The sequence below is a fragment of the Acartia tonsa genome, chromosome 1, assembly GCF_053477335.1.
Source record: "Acartia tonsa isolate MP-2025a chromosome 1, ASM5347733v1, whole genome shotgun sequence".
Classification (NCBI taxonomy): domain Eukaryota; kingdom Metazoa; phylum Arthropoda; class Copepoda; order Calanoida; family Acartiidae; genus Acartia; species Acartia tonsa.
Window position 1 is genome coordinate 15,553,513 of NC_137260.1, and position 22,728 is coordinate 15,576,240.

The following is a 22,728-nucleotide window of genomic DNA, read 5'->3' on the forward strand; positions in this document are numbered from 1 at the left end:
CTGATTTTCCACATAAGCTTAATTTATTATGGGATGAGCTGTCTTTGCTAGGTATAAAGGATTATTACAACACAAAGAAGATTATTATTATTCCCCTTTGGCTGTACACTTTTATGATGACGGGTAAATAAAATCTGAAATATAAATTACGCAAGTGAGTACAAAATATATACGCATATTTTGGTCAATTTTTTTTTTTTTTTTTAAATGCAAAATATAATGATAACTATTAAAACAATTTTTAAGTATAACTTTTATCTTATTAGGATAACAATTAAAAAAGAAAAATATTTTTACTATATGCAATTCGTGTTCAAACACCTAATTGAAAAAAATAATGCAAGATATAGCTTTTATTTTAAGATAGACTAGGGGCAACGCCCCCTAGTAGCCTTTAGGTATCATTAAAGTGGAAGGGGGATAAGTCAACCGCCTTTCTACTTTTTAATTTGAGTTTTAATAAAAAATATTATAAAAAAAATTTAGGTAGGGGATTTGAAATTGGCGCATTTGTATAAACACCAGTTAATGCACAATAATAAGGGGGGGGGGGGAACAAAACAAGTTTTAAAAAATCCGAGATTTCGAACTACTGTCATCACTTTTATAGCCACCCCACTCCCCTTACTTTATGTTTTTATTTCCCCTCTGCTTGAGGTACCTATTTTATTTTGTCATTTCTCAAAACCGTAAAAATCGTTCTTCAAATACCTAAACAAATTAAAATATTTTTTTGCGAAGAAATCAAAGGACGATATTAAACGGTAGAATTTTTATGAAAACTTTTTATTAGTTGTCAAATGCAATTGATAATGAGTATTTTTTACTTTAAATATATATTTCGGAATGATAAAAGTAGACTTTTTCCTTTTTAAATTGGGTTGAGAAAGATTTCTAACTGAATGGTCCTATTAATAGTTAGCGGATTTTGCTTCTAAACTGTTTTAAGCTATTAGAATTATTTTGTGTTAATGAATAAACATATTTTTGTTACTAGGCAGAATAATATTGTTTTTATTTGGGGAATATTTTGGGATATTGGGGGAGGTAATGCAATTTAAAGGGATTAAGTGGGGTAGTAACTGCATTTGTTTGGGGGTGGGAGGGGGGGATAATTTCCCCATTTTTTCTCCCCAAATCTACCGTATGTATTATCTTTGTTATTATTATTATTCTTCGCTCTTCTGGGTTATTTTGTATTTAATAATAAAATTAATAATACTATAACAAAGGATAAAAATCAATTCAAATACAAATAAAGAAACTGCAACAAAAAAATAAAATTGCTTTTTGTTGTTTGTCCTGAAAATGAAATGTAAAAAACATCAACAAAGAATAACTAAATCTACGTGCTCTGTTTGAAATGCTGGCAAAAAAGGTCTTAACCACGGACGGGGATTTTGCACTAGAAGAAAAACAATATTCATTTTTTTTAACAAGATAAAAGAAAATATATCATTATTAATTTTGAAAATGGGAGAGCAATAAAGATTTCTCTTCTGTTGATTTCCTTTCCTGGTTTTATGCCAGACATACACTCGGCAGGTGAAAGTAATGGCTAAAGGAGATGAAATTTACTGATTTTATCTGGCTTCAATATAAAAAGGTTGATTTATGTCTGACCCTTATTTACTTTCACTATCGTACATTCCCAACTTGCGATTTATATATCCTATTATATAAAATAGTATGGTTTTTTGTTTGTCCGTTAATGTCTCGCTAACCGGTGAACTGGTTAAGCTTTCAATTTCAGGGAAGCTCAAAATATATTTAGGGATGGTATTAGGCTATATTTTTTAGATTTAAAACTTTGGGTCTACTTTCCTGCCCTCCACCTCGCATTTTGAACAAAGAGCTGATAGATGCTAAGGGCTTAGCCGCTAGTATTTCTTCTATAGTTTGCTTTAAAGAACGTAAAATCATTCTAGAAAATTTCCGAAATGGGTTGGTTAAATGTTTTCTAAGAAAGAAAACTTAAATTCTCATTCTCATGACCATAACTGTGTGCTTGTGTGTTGGAACAAAATAGGCACATTCAAGGACTCGCACAAGAACGGATATATTATTACTTGGATCTTACACTAGATTTTCATGTTCTCTAATAAATTGAAACACGAGGCGGGCTTAAATAACCTTTCACCCCCTCCCCTCCCCCTACTAGCTGAACGAACTGACCAATAAATAAGTTCCATGCCAGGAAGCTAAATTGACGAGAATTTTTCCCTTGTCATAACATCCACTTATATTCTATATCCATTCCTATAAGCTGGTGGTGGTTGCGTTGATGCAAAATTCATGCAGACTTTATGGTGGTTGGAATATTTGGGTTCTTTTAAATTTTGCAACATAAAAGTTTTATTTTAGTTTTTAATAGGATTTTAAGTATTGATTGAAATGTATTTCTAACAGTCTAGAATAAAATAAGATATATTCCATGACGCTTTCTAATGAGAAGATTTATATAAGAATATTTAGCTTTCTAGGGTGTTTCTAAATGTTATATACAATTAAAGATCTTCATAAGTCTCATCTCAAGTATTATCAAGTTCTAGACTCGCAACTAATAAGACCCAAATTGACTAGCTTTTATTTAATTTAAGTGTAGGTATATCATTTGGATTCAATACAAAGCGTAGAGTAGGTGTAATATTTATATATGCTTATATTTTACATTATTAGCTACACCCTTAAACTACATTGTTATAGCGTGGCTACTCGATACTAATAGACATATTTTGATTGTAGGGCCACAAGAACATTATTCAGCTGGTGGAATACTTTGAAGAGTCGGATAAGTTCTATCTGGTCTTTGAGAAGGTAAATGGATGTGTTGATAGTTGGAGAGACAGACAGCTAGAAAGAGAAACCTAAGGAAAAATATAAAAAGACAGTTTACAAGAAATTGAAGGTTGTATTTTTTCCATCCATGTTAACTTTCTTCCCTCACATCATTGTTACAATAGTTGAACATATCCTTGTTTTGAAATATGGAAAATGTATATTGATTTTTTATGACATATTGATTTTTTAACAGTAAAAGAAACATTTTGAGAATACCAAAGAGATTGATAGACTTACAAATAAACAACATATAGAATTAATAAAGTTCAGTTTGAGATGCTGTGAGGTTACGAAAACAAAACAATCGACATAAAGATTGACTTAAAACTATTTGATTGATTGATTGCAGGTTCGTGGAGGCCAGTTGTTGGACCACATCCAGCAGAGGAAATACTTCAGCGAGAAGGAGGCCGCCCTTGTTGTCAAGGATGTTGCCTCTGCCTTGCAGTTCCTACACAGCAAAGGTAATGAAATAGCCTAAAACCATCCCAAGACTTAAATAAAGCGCCCCTAAAATGGAGAACTCTATCGGTGTAGTAGTTATCAAAATCTTAAGCTCCAGACAGAAAAAAATTATGTAATAGGATAGAAACAAATATATACCGCATATTATTTTCAAAGAATTAAATTGAAAAAATTGTGGGGTAGTTTTGGATTTTTCTTATTACTTTAGGTCTAGTTAAGTTATATTATATTTTGTACTTGGTAGCCCTGCAGGGTTAGTGCCCCCCTTCAAGTGGAGAACCTCTCCCCCGCACCATTCCCCCCCTCCAACTTATTTTAATACCCTTCATAGAACTATCACTTTTTTTGTCAAACTAACATTTGCCAGGCTTGCAATGCATGAATTAATATTTCGTCTATGCAACGAATTTTGTAGGTTAATGTTTGGGATAATATTTCCTTACTTCACATTTCATTAAGTGTTAAAAACAAGGCATTCATTATGTTTATCAAGCCAATTATTTTCCACATTTTCCTTGGGATAAAAGGGATTATTATTAATACAAAATTAATTGTTTTTATTTAACACAAATAATCTGTTCTTGCTTGCAAAGAAACTCTAAATTTTAAATTGGCCAAAAGTTTAGAGGCAAAACAGATACTCTTCAGTGCCATAATATCTCTGTTTCTATGTGTTTTTGGATTGCATATACATATAATCATGAATATTGGATGTTAAATGAAAATAAAATAACAAAAACATTTTTTAGATAGGTATATATGTATTAGTTTGCCATATTGTTAAAATAGGTAGAATTTTTACTCATAGATTTTTACTTAGTTTTACTTATTGAAATATTTACTTGTTTCATTGTTATCCGTGCTTAAACCCTGAAATTTCTGCAGAAAATACATTTATAACGTCAGCATATGCAACCTATCTCCCATCTCCCCATAAATATTGTCATAGAAACAAGATAGGGGTTTTTGACCCCGGCCCCGTACTCATGTTCGAGGGAAGGTGATGTATGCTAGTATTGCCAGCCTAAAGATATTTTACCTGCTGCTACTATGTTGGATGGGTAATAAAATAGCAGAGGTTGGTCGCAACGCCTCCTCATAGACTTCCAGTCCAAAGTAAAGCAATCTAAAGGCTTGTTGTTTGAAAGATGTTATTCCAAAGTTAAAGAAACATGCATTCATTGTAACTTTAGAAAGCTATCTGTTTTAAAATCACCACTATAACGAAATTCAATACCTTGTCAATTAAAATAGATTTATATCTTAAATAATTCAGCTTTTTTTATATTCATATAAAAAAGTGCTTGCAGTGTCGTGTCTTCAGTTCTTAAAGGTCCTCGGTCATTAGCGAACGGTAGACAGCAATCATTTAACCCATGTAATATTTCAGGTATAGCCCACCGTGACCTGAAGCCGGAGAATGTGTTGTGTGCCAACAAAGATTCGGTCACACCGGTCAAACTTTGTGATTTTGACCTCGGCAGCGGGATCAAGTTCTGCAGGTAATGACCGTTTTCATACCAAGTACTGATGCAGTAAAGCTATGCTTTGTTTTCATAATTAAAGTGTATGTCCTTTTTATTGAATGGTAGAAAAGTTACATGCAATACTCTCTTCAGTAAAACCAGAGTAAAAATGAAAAACTTTAATTCAAATTTAGTTTGATTCATTTTTATTTTATATTAAAATTGTAATTATAAGAGCAAATGAATGTTTGTGTGGGTTCTATCTACGTAATCATTACCTACTTAACTTTTATTTCATTTATAAATGAGAAATGCAATATTTTTTACAGAAAAAAACTATAAAATACATTAATATATTTGGTTTAAACAGAAGCCCAATATGTTTTTTTTTCTATTTTTAATGGATTATATATAAATTGCGTGGGACTTGATATAATTTTTAAAATGTTAAAATTTAGAATTTTTGTATTTTATATTGATAAAAGTTTCACCCTTAATCTAATAAGAAGAATAAAAGTTATGTTAGAGCTGAATGCCCTTTCTTAGGTCATGTTAACATCAAATTATAGTACAGTAACACTCTAGTCTTTACTTAAATTTGGTTGTGATACTATTAAAATCAAACATGTGTAGAACCCGCTTTAAGACTAATAGGGAAATCCCACCCATTCTTATCTTCCTAATTCCTAGTATAAAAGAATTCTAGAGCATCTGTTAGAATTACTTTTACTTAGAGCGTAGCTTCTTAATAACTAGGGTAAGGGGGGGGAAATTTCGGTATTTATTCGGTTTTTTTTGAAAAAAAATGGGGTAAATATTAATATTTTCAAATGAAACCAAGACCGGTAGAAAGCTTATGGAAAGGACTATCAGGTCCTAAAAGGACGTTATCCTAGGACTTTTAGAAGTTTGCCGAAATTGACCGCAAAAAAGTTACCGAAAATTCCCCACCAGCGGGGGAATTTTCGGTAATTTTTTTCAACCTAAAAAATCGATGAAAAACGGCCAAACGGCCAGTCGAACATAATAAAATAATCATAATTAGTATAGGTTATAGGGATTATCCACAAAAAATTTCATAATGATCGGACTATTCCTTCTATGTTAAAAATGAATTTTTTTGAAAGACGCGAATTTTCGATTTTTTTTTTCGAAATTTTTTTTTAAAAAACTTAAAATTAATATAAGAAAAAAACATATTTTATTACTTTTTAGGCCTGATCCTAAAAAAGCTCACATTGAACTATAGATTTAGACCAAAAAAACATGAAAATTGATTAAAAATTGACCTCAATAATTGAATTTGAAGCAAAAGTGTCATCTTTGCAAAAAAATCTTGACTACATTTTAACCTTAAAAAAATCGATGAAAAAAGGCCAAACGACCAAACAAGCGTAATAAATCATAATTAGTATAGGTTATTGGGATTAACCACCAAAAAATTCATAAAGATCGGACTATTCCTCCTATGTCAAAAATATTTTTTTTCAAAGGACCAGAAATTTTGATTTTTTCCTCGCAAAAATTTGCTTCAAAAAATAAAAATTTTTTTTTTTGTTTTTTATCTGTTTTATTCATTTTTAGGCCTAATTCTTAAAAAGTCCATATGGAATAATAGATTTGACAAAAGAATACATGAAAACATGACCTTAAAAGTTGAATTTTAATTTCTTTTGAAATTACCGAAATTTCCCCTGGCGCCAACTTTGGTCATTTTTGAAAAAAATATTACCCCGATTTTAAAGCTCTCAACAGATTTGGAAAGAGCGGGCAATTCTTAATTCAAAAGGTGTTTACTGTTTACGGATTAGCTCTAGGTCTTACCAATTTTTGTGTACGTCGATCTTTACACACCTACTAAAAAAATTTTCGTCCGACTTTGAGACCCAATAAGTACCCTTAATATTCATCTCACAAAAAATTCATTTTATACTTTTTTGTAGGCAATTTAATAAGGAACAAATTTGCTTTAATGTTTTTTTCTGTCATTTGAAAGGAACATGGAGAAAAAGGTCATTTAATGAAGGTAGGTCGAAATTACCGAAAATAGCCCCTTACCGAAACTTCCCCCGCCTTACCCTAATCACTTGAAAGTATTTTTCTACTAAATTGCAGTCGTATTGAAAAATACTAAAAATTTACCTCTCCAAAACTTAAAAAATTAACAGGTACCTAAGGTAATGAAAATTTTAAACCAAAATTTTAAATAAGCTTTGCAATTAGCTTATACATTTTTGCTTGTTATAAAAAATGTGTTTTTTATTTTAGGAATTTAAGATTTAACGTGCTATTTATTTGCTAATTTAGATTTAGACCTATCATAGAAACAGACGATTTTCTCAAATAATATAGAAGGTCTTTTGATGGTTAATGACAAAACATCTTTTTATTTGAAGTTTAGCCTTTTAATAGGTCTCGTGTGTTTTTATAGTGTTAACTCTAATAGACAGATGGCAAAAATTCTTTCGCGGATTTAGGCGAATTCTATGGAAAGTTTTAGGTATTTTGCTGCGACACATGTGTACAGATTAAATGCTTTTCTCTAGTCGTGACGTAATTAATTGCGTATGATTTTCGATTCCTTTATATGACACTTGAAAGTTATAAAATCGTTTTCTTTTTCTTCCAAAACTACGACGAAGCAAAAAAAGCTGAGTTTACGGAAAAAATCATTTTCTACATTTTGAAAATTTGAATGAGACGTATTTGTGAAGGACCAAATATGATATTTGTCATTTATTTTAAAATTCGACATATTTACAATTACATAACTGTGTACCTTTACATTATGGAAACGTGGCCTGTATATTTATAAATGGATATATTATTATTTGGATGTTGCGCCAGATTTTCACGTTCTCCATTGAAGTGAAAATCTCAGTGGGCTAAAATAACGAACCCCCCATTCACCTCTTTTTACCCCATCCCCTCCCTTCCTACTGGATAAACAAACTGGCCAATAAATCAGTTCTATATTAGCAATCTACATTGACTACCATTACCCCCCCCTGTCCTAATATCCACGTATATTCTATATCCATTCCTGTATAGTCGCGGTGGGGTATTAAAGAATTCAAAAAAGTGATTTCCTGAATATTTTTAAGGGTTTCTTTCTTAATTTACATCGAAATTAGGGTTATTGGGAAAGCAAATAGGAAGTTTGAACTCTTGTAGGTATTCTTAAAATACATTTTGTCAAATATTTCAACTTTTGAAAGGGAAAAATGTTTACAGAAAATAAAATACCTAGCGGAAATTATTGGATTATTTTACACATTGAATTAAATGAAAAATCCTCCTACCCAACTTTTTATGCAATTTGAAATCACTTGCATAAATCTTATGCTTAATTGGGCGAAAGAGGACTATCCACGAACAAGAGCACGTGATTCTAAGTACCTTCCAGCATTGATCCTGAGTATTTTCTTTTAGAATATAATAGGTCACTATCAATAAATAATATATTGACGAGAAAATTTATGTTTCACCACTTCAAGTTGAAGAAAAGTAAAAAAATGTCCACCATTTTTCGTTAAAATTCTATCAAACGTTTTGTTGAGTTCGGGGTGTCTTTAATTGTCCATGTTGTCAAATAATAAAAATAAAAAAAAGTCAAAAGCACATTTACTATATCTCATATGTATGTTTAAATTAATGCTAATATGGATTAATTTACAATCTATATAACACGAGTATTCGCATATGTATCATCAAATATCCATTTTATTAAAAGAATTAGCTTCATTAAATTTTTCAAAATCAATTAAAATACCTAAAAAAAAACATGGTGAAACATAAATTTTCTAGTCAATATATTAATAATATATGGTGTCCTATTATATTCTGAAAGAAAATACTTAGGATTAATGCTGGAAGGTACTTAGAATCATGTGCTCTCGTTCGTGGATAGTCCTCTTTGAACCGTTGGAATTTCAACAATAGCTTTTAACACTACATAATCTTATTATTATATAAGGGGGAAAGCTGTTTTTTTTTGTAAATAATTCAGAATAGTACAATCTTTAAGGGCAAAGTTTTTGTAATACATAAGTTGTCATAGATTAAATAGTTTTGTAATTTGGTTTTTTGTTTTCTTATCAAAGCTATGTCTTGTCTACGTTTTTTTATGCTTAATTGAGAAACTATTTTCTTTCTTTCAAAGCTTGTACATTAAACAATTCATTTATGAATTCTTTAACATTGATAATAAATATTAGGAGAATAATATAATGTTATATTTGACGGATTGAAAAGTTGGAGGCACAAATCATATTATGTTTCTAAAACTTTGCTTACATAATTGACATAAACAGCCTTAATAAATCTTAATCTCAAGTTTAAAGATTGTGCAAATATTTTTCTCCCATCTAATATTTTGTTATCTTAATTCTAGACAAACAAGTTAGATAACTATATTCAGATTCATATAAATAGATTTCTGTATCGCTTTGAAACCGATTAATATCCGGTGGATTAGAACCGGTTCTTAGCCATACTAATAAATGATGTATAGCATCGTTTTATATCCAGTTTACTACAAAATAAAAATGTACAATCTTACGATTAAAACCAGTTTGAATATTATAATTGTACATTTTAATATCCGCGGAAAGCTGTTTATAATACGATGCAATAAATAGCTATTAAATGTTTTGTTGAAAGTTTAAAGGAATTTAAATAGGTGCAGCTACAATCCTGTTTTTAGTATTCGTTCTTCAGAGGAGGGGAAGTATCCACCCCTAACTTTATTGTTATGTAAGGATGTTAAGTTAAGATTAAAGATGAGGTATGCTAAATGGCTTTAAACCTGCTCGTGCCCATGGTGAAAACTGGTATAGAGATCTCAAGTTACAAAAAGAAAAATAAAACCTAAAATAGAAAACAAATGTTCTACTGTTATAAAAATGATTTCATCCGTAGCAAATTAAATAAACAAAAATTGCATAAGTTATTTGATTAATAGCCCTGGTAATAAGTGCATCAATTTTAGTATATGCAATTTTGCTCCATTTTTGCGCGTTTTTTTCCAAATTTTTGCACAATTTTAGCAAATAAAATCTACGAATTAAGTATAATCAAACTTTAAATCATTATGTAAATTAACTAAACCCCGAACCACTTCATTATGCAATCTACATTTTCCTGGATATTTTGTCTACGGTAGACCATAAGTGTACAGCTTTACAGTACATTGTTTCTATTTGTTAAAGCAACAAGTATGATAAAAGAAAAAGATTCTGTTTAAAGTAAAATGCTTATATTTCAATCAAAATCTATATTTTTGTATTTTTTACCGATCCACTTCATTATGCAAATCAAAAGAAAATCAATGAGAAAACGTTTGTTTTGCCCTTTTCTTCACTTTTAAAAATTAATTCTGATAAAATAACAATTTTTTAAGGGATTTATGCATTAATTATAATGAAAAACAGTTAAAGGTAGATTTTATTGATTTTTCTAAATAAGAAATAATTGAAAAAAAGAAATTCTATCCCTATCACTTTAGAGGACAGCTGCCGACTTCCAGTCTTATGGAAGAAGCTAAATACATGTAAAAAATAAAAATTTGCCTGAAAAGTATACAAAAATGTTTTTTGATGTGTTAAAATAATCCATTTTAAAATCTTGATTTTGAGGATGATGGCCTTTAAGATGCTCTTACTGGTGGTGATGGTGAGCTAAATGTTATCAAAGTGCATGCCCTTGAAGAAAACTTATATATTAAACTATGGTCCAATTTTTGTAGTCATAGAAGCCTCCAGCCAAGCAATATTGAAAAAGAAAAAAATTGCAATTTTAATTACTAAAATTCATAAAGTAAATAATGTAGTTTTTAGATAATGGTTATATTTCATGTCGAGAGGCTCTACTGGAGGCTGCTATGACTACAAAAAATGGTACATAGGTTAATAGACAAGTTGTTGTAATGTTCATGTACTTAGATAACATTTAGCTCACCTTCACCACCAGTAAGAGCATCTTAAAGGCCATCATCCTCAAAATCAAGATTTTAAAATGGATTTTTTTAACACTTAAAAAAACATTTTTGTATACTTTTCAGGGTAATTTTTATCTTTAACATGTATTTAGCTTCATCCATAAGACTGGGGGTCAGCAGTTGTCCTCTAAAGTGATAGGGATAGAATTTCTTTTTTTCAATTATTTCTTATTTAGAAAAATCAATAAAATCTACCTTAAACTGTTTTTCATTATAATTAATGCATAAATCCCTTAAAAAATTGTTATTTTATCAGAATCATTTTTTAAAAGTGGAGAAAAGTGCAAAACAAACGTTTTCTCATTGATTTTCTTTTGATTTGCATAATGAAGTGGATCGGTGAAAATAAAAAAAATATAGATTTTGATTGAAATATAAGCATTTTACTTTAAAAAGAATCTTTTTCTTTTATCATACGTGAGATTAGATTAGATTAGATTAGATTTATTATTCTTGGGTGTACATACATAGAAAAAAAACAACAAAATAATAAATGAATTAAATGAATATTATATACATTTATATATACAGTCAAATTTTATTGATATGGTTAATTTATAAAAAAAATTTCTTCCCAAATGGCAGTTTCCTAAAAACTAGGAAGTATGCAGTAATGTGTATTCACACATTGTTTTCATACAGGCCATATAGATAAGACAAATAAATAGAAAAAAGATAATAAGCAATAAATAAAATCATATTGGAGAGGAAAGAATGATATTAGGAAGGATTGATTAGGGCATACAAGTCTCACACCATTATTGCAATAATAGAAATTTTAAAAAAACATTTCAACAAATAGATTTTGATTGATTTATCAGATTTCAAACAATATTGAAAAGAAATACAATTTTATCTACATTCTTGACATAATGGGTTGTTACACACTAAAGTTAAGCTTGATAACAAAGATTCTTTTAGATTTTTTATAAATTTTTTTCTTGATTGATTGTGGGTTAATAAATCATTATTACAATGGTTATTCCATAATTCTTGAAAATGATACTTAGGAAATCTTTCAATAGATTTAAACTTCGGTTTTTTAACATCAAACATATTAGAGTTTCTAAGATTTCTGGTATGTAATTGATTACGGCGAAGCCATGTACCTTGAAAGGAACTTGGTAGCTTACTGTTTATAAAATCATACATAAATAATAATTTCAAATAATTAGCTGATTCATGTAAAGGAAGGACATTCATTTTTTTAAATAAAGGCATTGTGTGTGAGATGTGTTTCTTACTAAAAACAATTCTTATTGCCTTTTTTTGCATTTTAATTAATGGTTCCATAGTAGATTTAAGACCACAACTCCAGGCAGGTAAACAGTAAAGTAAATGACTATTTATAAGTGAGTGAAAAAGCATTTTTTTGCTATCTAAATTCAGTATATGTTTAGCTCTATTTATAAGAAATAAGGAACTAGAAATCTTTTTACGTAAATGTTCTACATGATATTTAAAATTTAAAGAAGGATCTATAAATACACCTAGGAATTTAATTGCAGGAATATTGCTACTTGAATTGACATAATTTAAAATTTTTATTTTCTCAGGATCAAACTCATTTTCATTGTTAAAGTTTAGCTTAATATTAAGAGCATTCCAATCAATAGTATTTTCATTTTTATTAAATATCATGATTTTAGTTTTATCAGGATTTAAGCTCATTTGATTACTCCTAAACCAATCGGATATCTTTTTAAGTTCATTGTTTAATTTCAGTTTAATCTCTGTAAAGTTTTTACCAGAAATTAAAAAATTACTGTCATCAGCAAATAATAGGGTAAATAAATCAGTACAGTTTTTAAGATCATTTATGTAGATTAAAAATAGAATTGGTCCTAAAATAGAGCCCTGTGGGACACCTCTATCTATGTTCAGCTTTCTTGAGTCAGTATTGTTTACATGTACAAATTGCTGTCTATTACTTAAATAATTTTTAAACCATTCAAGTTCAACGCCATTAATGCCAATTTTTGACAACTTTTTAATTAAAATAGAGTGTGGAATTGTATCAAAACATTTTGCAAGATCACAGAAGACTCCAATTACAGTTTTATTATCGTTTTTTGCTTCAGCTATATAATTTAAGAGGTGTATCACAGGGTGTATTGTAGACTTTTTTGATTGAAATCCATACTGATGTTCAAAAATGATATTATTTCTAATCAAATAGCACGACAGTTGTTGATAAATGACTTTTTCTAAAACTTTTGAGAAAATAGCTAATAAACTTATTGGCCTATAATTTGATGGATCAGCTTTTTCATTAGAATTATTCCCTTTTAACTTAAAAATAGGTATAACTTTTGCAATTTTTAATTCAGAAGGTATTTTTCCAGTTAAAATAGTTTGGTTAATGACATGAGAGAGAGGAAGGGCAATGACAGAAATTATTTTCTTTAAAAAAGAATTTGACAGGCCAAAAATGTCCATGCTTTGTTTATTTCCCATTTTTTTAACAATATCTGTGACTATATTTGGGTTTATTGTATGCATTTTAAAACTGGAATTATAATTAGGTATATAGCTACACGGATCAATGTTAGAAGGATTTATTTTAGATGATATCTTGCTTGCTACAGAAGTGAAGTGTTCATTCAATTTCTCAGAAATTTCTGCATTATCTAAATATATAGCATCATTAAACTTCAGTTCATTGATACATGTTGCTTTATCTTTTGTTTTTCGGATTGCATCTCTAATAATATCCCAAGTTTTCCTCAAGTCAGATTTACATTTTTTTAGCTCATTACAATAATACAATTTTTTAGCTGTTTTTATTGCACGATTATAGACATTTCTATATCTATTATACATCCTAATATTATCAGCAGTTGGTTCATTAATACTTAACGTTGACAATTCAAATTTTTTATCTCTACATCTCATTAAACCATCAGTCATAAATTTTTCAATTTTATGTATGTTCTTATTAATTCTAATCTTTTGTAAAGGAAAAGAAAGTTCATAAAATTCATTAAAAAGCTCATAAAATTTATTAAAGCAATGTTGAGGTTCTAAACTGTTAGTTACATTTTCCCAATTAACATTTCTTAATAGATTGATAAACCCAGTAATTTTTTCTTCATTAATATTTCTTGTAAAAATACAAGATTCTTTACTTGCTTTATATGAATAAGGTGTTATTGTGAAAATTGGGAAATGATCAGATATATCATTTAATAAAATTCCTGAATGAAAACTATTATCTTTTGCGTTAGTAAAAATTTGGTCAATACATGTTGCTGATGTCCTAGAAATTCTTGTTGGTCTCGTTATCAAAGATAAAAAACCATTTGCAATGCAATTTTCAAGGAAATCATTTGTTTTTTCATGACAATGATATTTTAAAATGTCAAAATTAGAATCTGTGAAAATGTAAGAGGCACATTTAAAAGACATTAATTTACTTTGTAGGTTAGAAAAATTATCAATAAAAAAATCCATTTGTTGAGATTCAGTAAATCCCATTATAGAAGTATTAGGCCGGTAGACATTACTCAAAATAAATTTTTCTTTGTTATATTCAAGTTGAATTGTGAGTGACTCAAATAAACCTTCTTCAAATGTTGACAATTCATTTAATATTTTGAATTTTAGATTTTTATGAATATAATAAGCTATCCCGCCGCCCCCTTTATTCTTTCTACACTTATAGATAAAGATATAATCTTCTATTTTAAATATATCTTGGTCATAAATAGTCCAGACTTCTTGCAAAGATATCACATCTATTGTAACTTTATTTTCTTTTAAATGATCTATATATTCTTTAAGCTGAATAAATTTACTATTAAGACTCTGAATGTTCCAAGAAAGAAATTTTAATGTTTGAAATTGCTTACATTTTTCAATAAATTGTTTGTTATTAAAATATGAACATGACAGATCAATTTCATAATACGGATTTTCATAATTATTACCATTTAATGTAGAATCTTTATATCTAGATAAGAAATCATATTCAATGTTATTTAAAATCTGACAGATGCTACCCACTCTATCGAAAATTAAAATTACAACACAGTGTGTGACTCATATTAAGAAGGTATAATGAAGGGGAAAATAGGTTATATATAATGAATGAAACAAACGGAAATTGGGTATTATTAGTTAACATAAACATATCTCATAACAAGGGTATAAAATTATATTTACATGAAGCAATTTTTAGTTGCGTAGCTACTCTATAATTTAAATATTATAAAATATAATGTAAGAAGATAAAACTTAGTCAAAAATCAAAGTATTACATATGATAGGATATTTAACATAAAATTCACTTTGTAATATATTTATATCTTAACAATATTTCTCAATTATTTGATTGGGTGTGATTTCAAACATTTTTACTTTAAATACTTTCTCACTCTTTTTAGTAATAAATTTGACAATTTTACCATCTAGATGCCAAACTTTTTCAAATTTCTCAGATTGGATCAATTTTTGCATGACAGCATAGCGGCGTTTGGTTAAATCCGCAGCAATACGATAGCTCTTTGTGCCTTTTTCACTATCATTTTTCCGAACCTTGGCAAAATTTTTGTTGGCAAGAATAAGATTTCGAAGGTTGCGGTTTTTGAAACGCACAAAAATAGGTGGGCACATATAGTTACCACTCTTTGGGATGGGCAATATATGTGCTGTCTCAATGTAATCTGATGGTTGATCAACGCTGAACCCAATGGAATCTTTCTTTTTGATCAACACAGGCTCAAGCACTTCATGCACAGCAGCCATACAAAGCTTAGCATGGTCATATTCAGAGATATTTTTGGCTTGCGCCTCTGGAACAAATAGACCATTTATACGCACACAGTAATTCCTTGATGCCTGCTCTCTAGCATCCACTCCTTCTCTGACAGTCTCAAGTCCTTCCTTTAAAGGAAGTATATGCTTATCATTAATTTCTGCTTTAAATGCAGATAGCTCGCTTTTTAAAGCATCTAAATCTGCCTTTTTAGGCCTGGACTCAAGATCATCATTCAGCTTCTTAATCTCCTCTTTCAAATCAGTATTTGCGTCCTGCAAATCACTCATGGCTTTAGAAAGAGAAACCAATTCTTTTTCATTTGCAGTAATACGGGCAGACAGACTCTCAATTACTTCTAATTTAGATAATCTATCCCTGATATCCCGAATATCTTCTGTTACTGTAGTTTCTACACTTAAGTTGTTAAACTTTGACATTTTGTTAATTTGATCCCTTGTATAGGAAATGAATTACAAATGCATGTGTTTATAGGATGAGAACTAAACACTAACTGTTTCCTTTAACAAATAGAAACAATGTACTGTAAAGCTGTACACTTATGGACTACCGTAGACAAAATATCCAGGAAAATGAAGATTGCATAATGAAGTGGTTCGGGGTTTAATAAAATGGGCTTTCAATAAGTTTTTTTTTACATTTGCCTGTCCCCTTCGAATACCCTTTCTTTAGAATACTGATCCATGTCCCCATAAAACTCTCGTGTTTGTCACCTCCCCTCACGTTTTTGAGTTTCCTATTTTTGTGAATGCTTAAAAGAGTTGAAGGCGAGACAATGCAACACACGGTTTCATAAGCATATTTACGTTCTTAATAAACCACGAAAAATAATAGTTTGCAGATTTAGATATTTTATTCTAAGTAAACTAATTTTTCTTTAACCTTGATATGTTTCATTTTTTGCCTAAGTCACTAAGTTAGGTGGTAAAATTCTTAATATTAAACTTGTTAATGTATATTTGGAATGATGTCTCTTACGTTATTGCAAAAACACTTCTGTAAATAGCTAAAGCTAAAATTAAAGTTTGGAGTACTTCCAGATAAAAGTATTTATATGCCATAATATCACTACAATATTTATCTAATGATAGTGGCTGCGCCTCTGGAGGCCTCTTGGGTGGGGGATGAGTGGACGCTCCCCAATTTTAGTTTTGAAAAGAAAAAGTAAATATTAAATTTTGGGGGGCTTAGGTTTTCTAGGGACATCCTTCCCCAAAATACTTTAAAACCTTACCAGAACCTGTGAAAAGATATATTGTCAATAAGAACCAAATCGGTTCGGTGGTCAGCGAGATCCTTCGACGCCCTACAGTGTTGACTGTAAACCCCTCCACATAGGTAGATAGTTGCATAAATACCTATTATGGTTCTCAAAGAATCAAAACAATAGCGACTGTTAGGTGCAAAGTCTATATTTGTTGAAAATTATGCCCATTACAAAAAACACTTTGTTTAAAGTTTCATTTATCTAGCTAGTGTTAAGTACATTTAAAGGTGCATGGATAAGGCAATTGAAAATATATTAATCTCCTCTTTATAAGGACAGATTTACAGATGACTGACTGACGTTTAGGATTGTAGAACAGCTTCGCTACTAAAAAGCATACTTTATATTTAAGTATTCCAACATTAAATAAATATTTAATATTATTACAAGTGTTTAATATTGGATAAAAATATTTTTATTAACATGTGAAATTGTAATAATATGACTCATACTATGAAAGTAAACACAAATGTATTTTATTTTCTTAGTGTAGGTTTTACAAGTACATACACATAATATCTTAAATAATAAAGTAATAGGATGTCTTTCTGTTTATATTTCCACTGAGATTTCTTTTTATAAAAAGAAAATGATTTTAATCATACTTAATGATTCATTAAGGACAAAATTGAAAATAAATATATCTCAAAGAATGATTTTGCCTTCGGTTTTTTTAATACTTTTTATTTTGAGCAATTTCATATTAGCATTTAAAAGATAAAACTCTTCAACCATTTGAAAAATCGGTGAACTTGATGAAGTACCTCCTTTAATGGACTTTTTCATTATTAACAAATTTAAACAAATAAATGTTCTTTAAAAAATTATTTTTATTTCAGTGGCGGTGGTATCGACAACACCCCGATGCTGTTGACCCCCGTGGGCTCTGCAGAGTTCATGGCTCCAGAGATTGTGGAGGCATTCATTGAGGATACAGAGAGAGACCTCAAGTATGATAAAAGGTATTAATCAATTCATTTTCTTCTTTTTTCTCAATTTTATATGGCAGGTGTCCCATATTACAGATTCTATAATTAATAGTGGATGCACTCCTAGCATCCATGGTTTTTGTATTCGAAATAGGTAGGAAATAGCAGTAAAATAGCCCAAAACTAATAAAGACCTATGTAAATCTTCTCTAAAATGTAAAACTTAATCGTAAGCTCTAGACAAAAAATCTTACTAATTTATATAATAGTTTATTTCTATCCGAAACGATCTTGGTAAGTTCGGATCTAGACATTTTATTAAAAATATCCTGTACAACCGAGGTTGCGTGATGTTACGTGAATGTTTTCCTAAAACTTACAATATGATTTTGTTTTAGATGCGATCTGTGGTCTCTGGGAGTGATGCTGTACATCCTGCTGTGTGGATACCCACCTTTCTCTGGCAACTGTGGAGAGGAGTGTGGCTGGAATCAAGGCGGAGCTTGTGATGACTGTCAAGCAAATCTTTTCAATAACATCCAGGTACGAAGCTGTTAAGGCACATTGATTAAAAAGTTAAGCAACGAGTTACTCTGACAGCAAATCTCTAGGCAATTAAATTAAAGATGTCCCGTAGAAAAAGCTTCAATTTTATTTCCTTCTTTTTTGCAGGATGGAAGATTTGAATTCCACGCCTCCGAATGGGGTCACATCTCTGAGGGAGCCAAGGACCTCATCTCCAAGCTGTTGATCAAGGACGCGCGCCACCGTCTGTCCGCCAGCGGGGTCATGTCCCACCCCTGGATGGTAACCGCCTCGGCCAGGACCGAGCTGACCACGCCCGCCACCATGCGGTCACACAACAACGCCAAACAGCTGAGCAGATTTGCCGATTCTGCCGCGCAGGTCAACCGCGTGGTCTTACAACACATGTCGGTCAACCTTTGGGAGTATGGATCCGGCACAAATGACTTTTGCGGCAAAACCTCAGCTGTTAACACAAATAATAACAACAACAATACTGGATGCTGGGGTGTCCAGCTGGACCTACAGCAGGGTCTAGGTTTGAGTCCCCCGTCCCAGTCTAAATTGTTGCAGAGACGCAAGTCCCTGCAGTCCCAGAGCTTGCAGTTGGACAGGTTCAAGCACAACCATAACACCCCGGACAAGGTCCTAAAGATTCAGGTATAAATAACATTTTCTGTTTTTAAAGCAAATACATTATAAATACTGGATACCTAAATAATTTTAATTGAAATCTTTAAAGAACTTTAAATCTTTAACTATCAAAACCACGTTTTACGTTCTCAAGAACACTATTCTATATTACTGAAAAATACTGGACCTTAATTTTAATTTTTGTTTCTATATCTAGGATCTCCTGGTGCCTGTAGCAATTGCTTCCCCATCCTGCTAATCTAAACCATCAACAACATCATAATCATGATCAATAACAACGTCATCATATCATGATAAAAAAAAACAAGAACAACATCATTCATAATGAAGAATAACACAATATCAAATCCTTTTGTGCGCGTCAGTCCGGTCAGAGTGATTAAAAACCAACAAAGTTGCCTCAAATCTCTACTACTACAAAGTGTACACACGAGTGTAAACGCCAAGCTCTGGTGCAGCTTGCGTCACCGCTCGTCACCCTGACCCGACCAAATGGCTGTGTTTGTAATAAACCGCGCGCTGTGTCTTTGTGTGCATATTTCATTGGAGTTTTTAATAAATCAAAATGGCCGCCGCGCCAGCGCGTGCGGTCAAATTTATTTCCCGCCACTTTTGTAATCCATCTTTTTGTGTAATTTATTCATCTAAGAATTAAGTATTAGCATTGATTTGCTCCCTATGGTGAGGCCGAAAAATGCTGATGTAATTCTTCAATAGATTTGAAAATGGTGTGGAAAAGTATAGAGTACCCAAAAACTCCAAGTCCACAAAGACGTAACCGCGGTGTGATTGTCTCGATACACATATGATTAACACGCACACACACCCACGCAACGAATGTGTCTTAACAACATCAAGTGTGTTTCTCAAACGCACTTTTTCAATAATTTTCCCCCGAAACACAATAATCTTTACTGATGTGTGTTTGTGTGCGTGTTCATTTTTATTATTCCATCGAGTTTTGTTACAATATGATGATTCAGAAGTGACCAATTTTTATAATTTTTCTTCCCATCAATTGAAAATTATCACTTATTTTAATTTTGTGTCAAATGAAAATCTAAAAAAAATACAATATATGGTGTTCTGAATACTTTTGTGATTGCATGAACAACAAAAACAAAAAAAATCGCATTTCGGGTGCCATAGCAAACCTTAAAAAAATAACCTGGGACTGTTTTTTTGGACTTATAAAATAATTTCTTTTTACACAAAAAAAATTTCCATACAAATTTTTTATCCTAGATTTTTATATATGAAACTATTTTTCTACAATAATAATTTTTTTGGGAGTAAAGAAAGTAAGAAAGAGAGTGTAAATGTTCATTTTTTTCCATCCATATTATTATTATATGATACTTGAACTATATTATTACTTGTAATTTTTTTCTCTCTTGCGTAGAGAAAACTGAACTCTAGACAGTTAAAAGTCTTTCAGATTTCTCGCCACCTTATGATTATTGTTCTTAACGCACGTGCACACGCGCATGCTTTCCTGCTGCGCGCTAGAGTCCAATAATTTCTTCTTTTTTACATCATAACATCTGGAAAACCAAATAATTTAAGGGCTACATTTAAGCAGCGGCGCTTTTTTTCATTCGTGTGTGCATGTGTCTTGATTATATATGTAATCTTTCTACAAGAATAAAAAAAATGTAAAAACTCGAGACTGTAAACCTGAAGAAAATGACCATCCAGTTATTCCTACAGTGTCCATACATTGTGATCTAGATCTCCTTGCAGTTTCAAAAGCAACGGATGATTCAATTTCCATCAAAATTAAAACTAAACATCAAATGGCTGATTGTAAATTCTGTGCTTTTTATGACTTATAAAATTGCCATCATATAAGTCACATTAACCAGAATATTAAAATAAAACCCTCAGGTTCAAAAGATGTTGACTATTAACTTTCGTGCAATTTTAATCTTGTGCATTTTTGCCGCGTAATTTTGTGGCGGTCTAGCCCAGCTTATGACAGTTGTCCTACTGGGGAGACACTTACTAAGTAGGGTTAGATTTTCGGAAATATCTTTAGGCCCTGCAGGGTTTTATGAAAATTGTTGGCTTGCTTACCTAACCATTTTTGTGCCTAAAAATCTGACATGTTTTTAGAATTGCCTTTCCTATATCAGCAATTCAAATTTAGTTTGAAGCACAATTTGAGGCAAGCTTTTTGGGCTACATACTATTTCATGTTGTAGTCTTTTTTTTTCACTTACAAATTAAACTTATTTTGTTCCACCACAACTATGAATTCCCCAGTCAATAGAAAACATGTATTTGTAATTGAGTAAATTTGTTATAATAGTAATATATTAATTTATATTTGATAATTCGGCCATAACATTACAATTACTATCTTTGTGTCCTACATAAATTTTCTGTTCATTTTGATTACATAGATTTTTAATAAATTGGATTTTGGTTTCACTTGCAGCGTTCTTCATTTGCTGACCTGTTATTAAGATTTTCAGATTTAAAATGTTGTACTTGGATTAGGGATGGTAATCCGTCAAATTTTTTGACCGGATTCGGATTGAGATTCTGCCAATATGTTGAAAGGCTTTTTTAAATTAAAAAAATTTAAGTACTTCATATGTCCTAAAAATTAATATTTTTGGTGTTCTCTATATTCACTTCCGAGAATCGAACCAGATTTTAAAAGATATTATATATATTGTCGATAATCTTTGCCTTAAAAAAGGCGGAGTTGAAAGAAAAAACTCAAGACGCTAACTTTAGCCTACCAATTAAGAATCCGAACCAAATCCGCTATCAAAAAAAAGGATTCGGATTCCAAAATTGGGCGAATTCCAGATTCGGATACGGATTGCCAACCCTAACTTAGATGCTTTAGGTCTTGTTTGCCCTTATGTCTTATTATTGTTGGGTGAACCTAGATTTACATTTCAAGCAATTCTTTTTAATAGAGGATAGTGCGTTCTTTTTAAAACGAGGCTTTTTTATAGTTAGGGTAGGTTCGTTTGAAATGGATAGATTTTATAGTTAGTTGAGACACGATGTTATTGTTCTATTGATATTTGATGATCATGGCATGATGATTTACAATTTAGAGACGGAAGTCTAAATTATTGTCAAAAAAGGTAAAAAAAAACTAAATGTTTTTAATGTTCCTTATGATTAATGTACGGACTTTCCTGTAATGATGAGTTCATACATTGTCTCAATTGTACATAACTGTTACAGGAATCATCATGCCAAGATTGACAATCTTAAAATACCTATACTAACGGTAAGAGCTTTCCTCTACGGGATGCCCTAATATATAGAAAAGCTTCGCTTTTAAAAGCACAAGCTAAACATAGTGATGATGTCTATTAACAGAATTTTTATCAAAAAATTGATACCTACTTTTTATATGTACCAGGTCAAGCAGCTAATCCCTAGAGGCCTCCAGTGTTGAACCATTCCCTTTCAATTTTATTTTTAAAAGGAAAGAAAATGTTTTTGTTTTATTGTTTAAGGATTTGAGTCATTTTTCCATCAGGCGTGTTTTCTTGGCAAGTTGGAGATACCATCTCCCAAGACGTTAATAAACCACCCTTGGACCTAGAAGAAGCTTCGCTGCGAAGGAGAACCATATCGGTTTAGCAGTTAGTGAGATCCTTAGCCACAGAAAAAAACCTTACTGCTTGATGGTATCTCAATTCAATATTCCGTGTACTTTTCTATATTTTCCCTAAATTCTTTTAAATCATTTAGGGCCAAATTGTACTTTGGTTAAAAACCAGTAAAACAACCAGTCTTAATATTTATGAAGTTAAGACCTTTTTAACATTTAA

General features: G+C 30.8%; 1 protein-coding gene across 2 annotated transcripts in view; it reads left to right on the forward strand.

Annotated features, from left to right (window-relative positions):
• Nucleotides 1-21,355, forward strand: part of LOC145313681 (MAP kinase-interacting serine/threonine-protein kinase 1-like) — a 54,283-nt gene extending 32,928 nt beyond the window's left edge. For both annotated transcript variants that reach the window (XM_080153223.1, XM_080153231.1), the window contains 7 exons: nucleotides 2,746-2,817; nucleotides 3,191-3,305; nucleotides 4,697-4,808; nucleotides 17,654-17,776; nucleotides 18,142-18,286; nucleotides 18,416-18,928; nucleotides 19,119-21,355. In XM_080153223.1, the coding sequence (XP_080009349.1) occupies nucleotides 2,746-2,817; nucleotides 3,191-3,305; nucleotides 4,697-4,808; nucleotides 17,654-17,776; nucleotides 18,142-18,286; nucleotides 18,416-18,928; nucleotides 19,119-19,160 (1,122 nt within the window). In that variant the 3' untranslated portion in view covers nucleotides 19,161-21,355. The remainder of the gene's footprint in view (nucleotides 1-2,745; nucleotides 2,818-3,190; nucleotides 3,306-4,696; nucleotides 4,809-17,653; nucleotides 17,777-18,141; nucleotides 18,287-18,415; nucleotides 18,929-19,118) is intronic.
• Nucleotides 21,356-22,728: the final 1,373 nt, after the last annotated feature.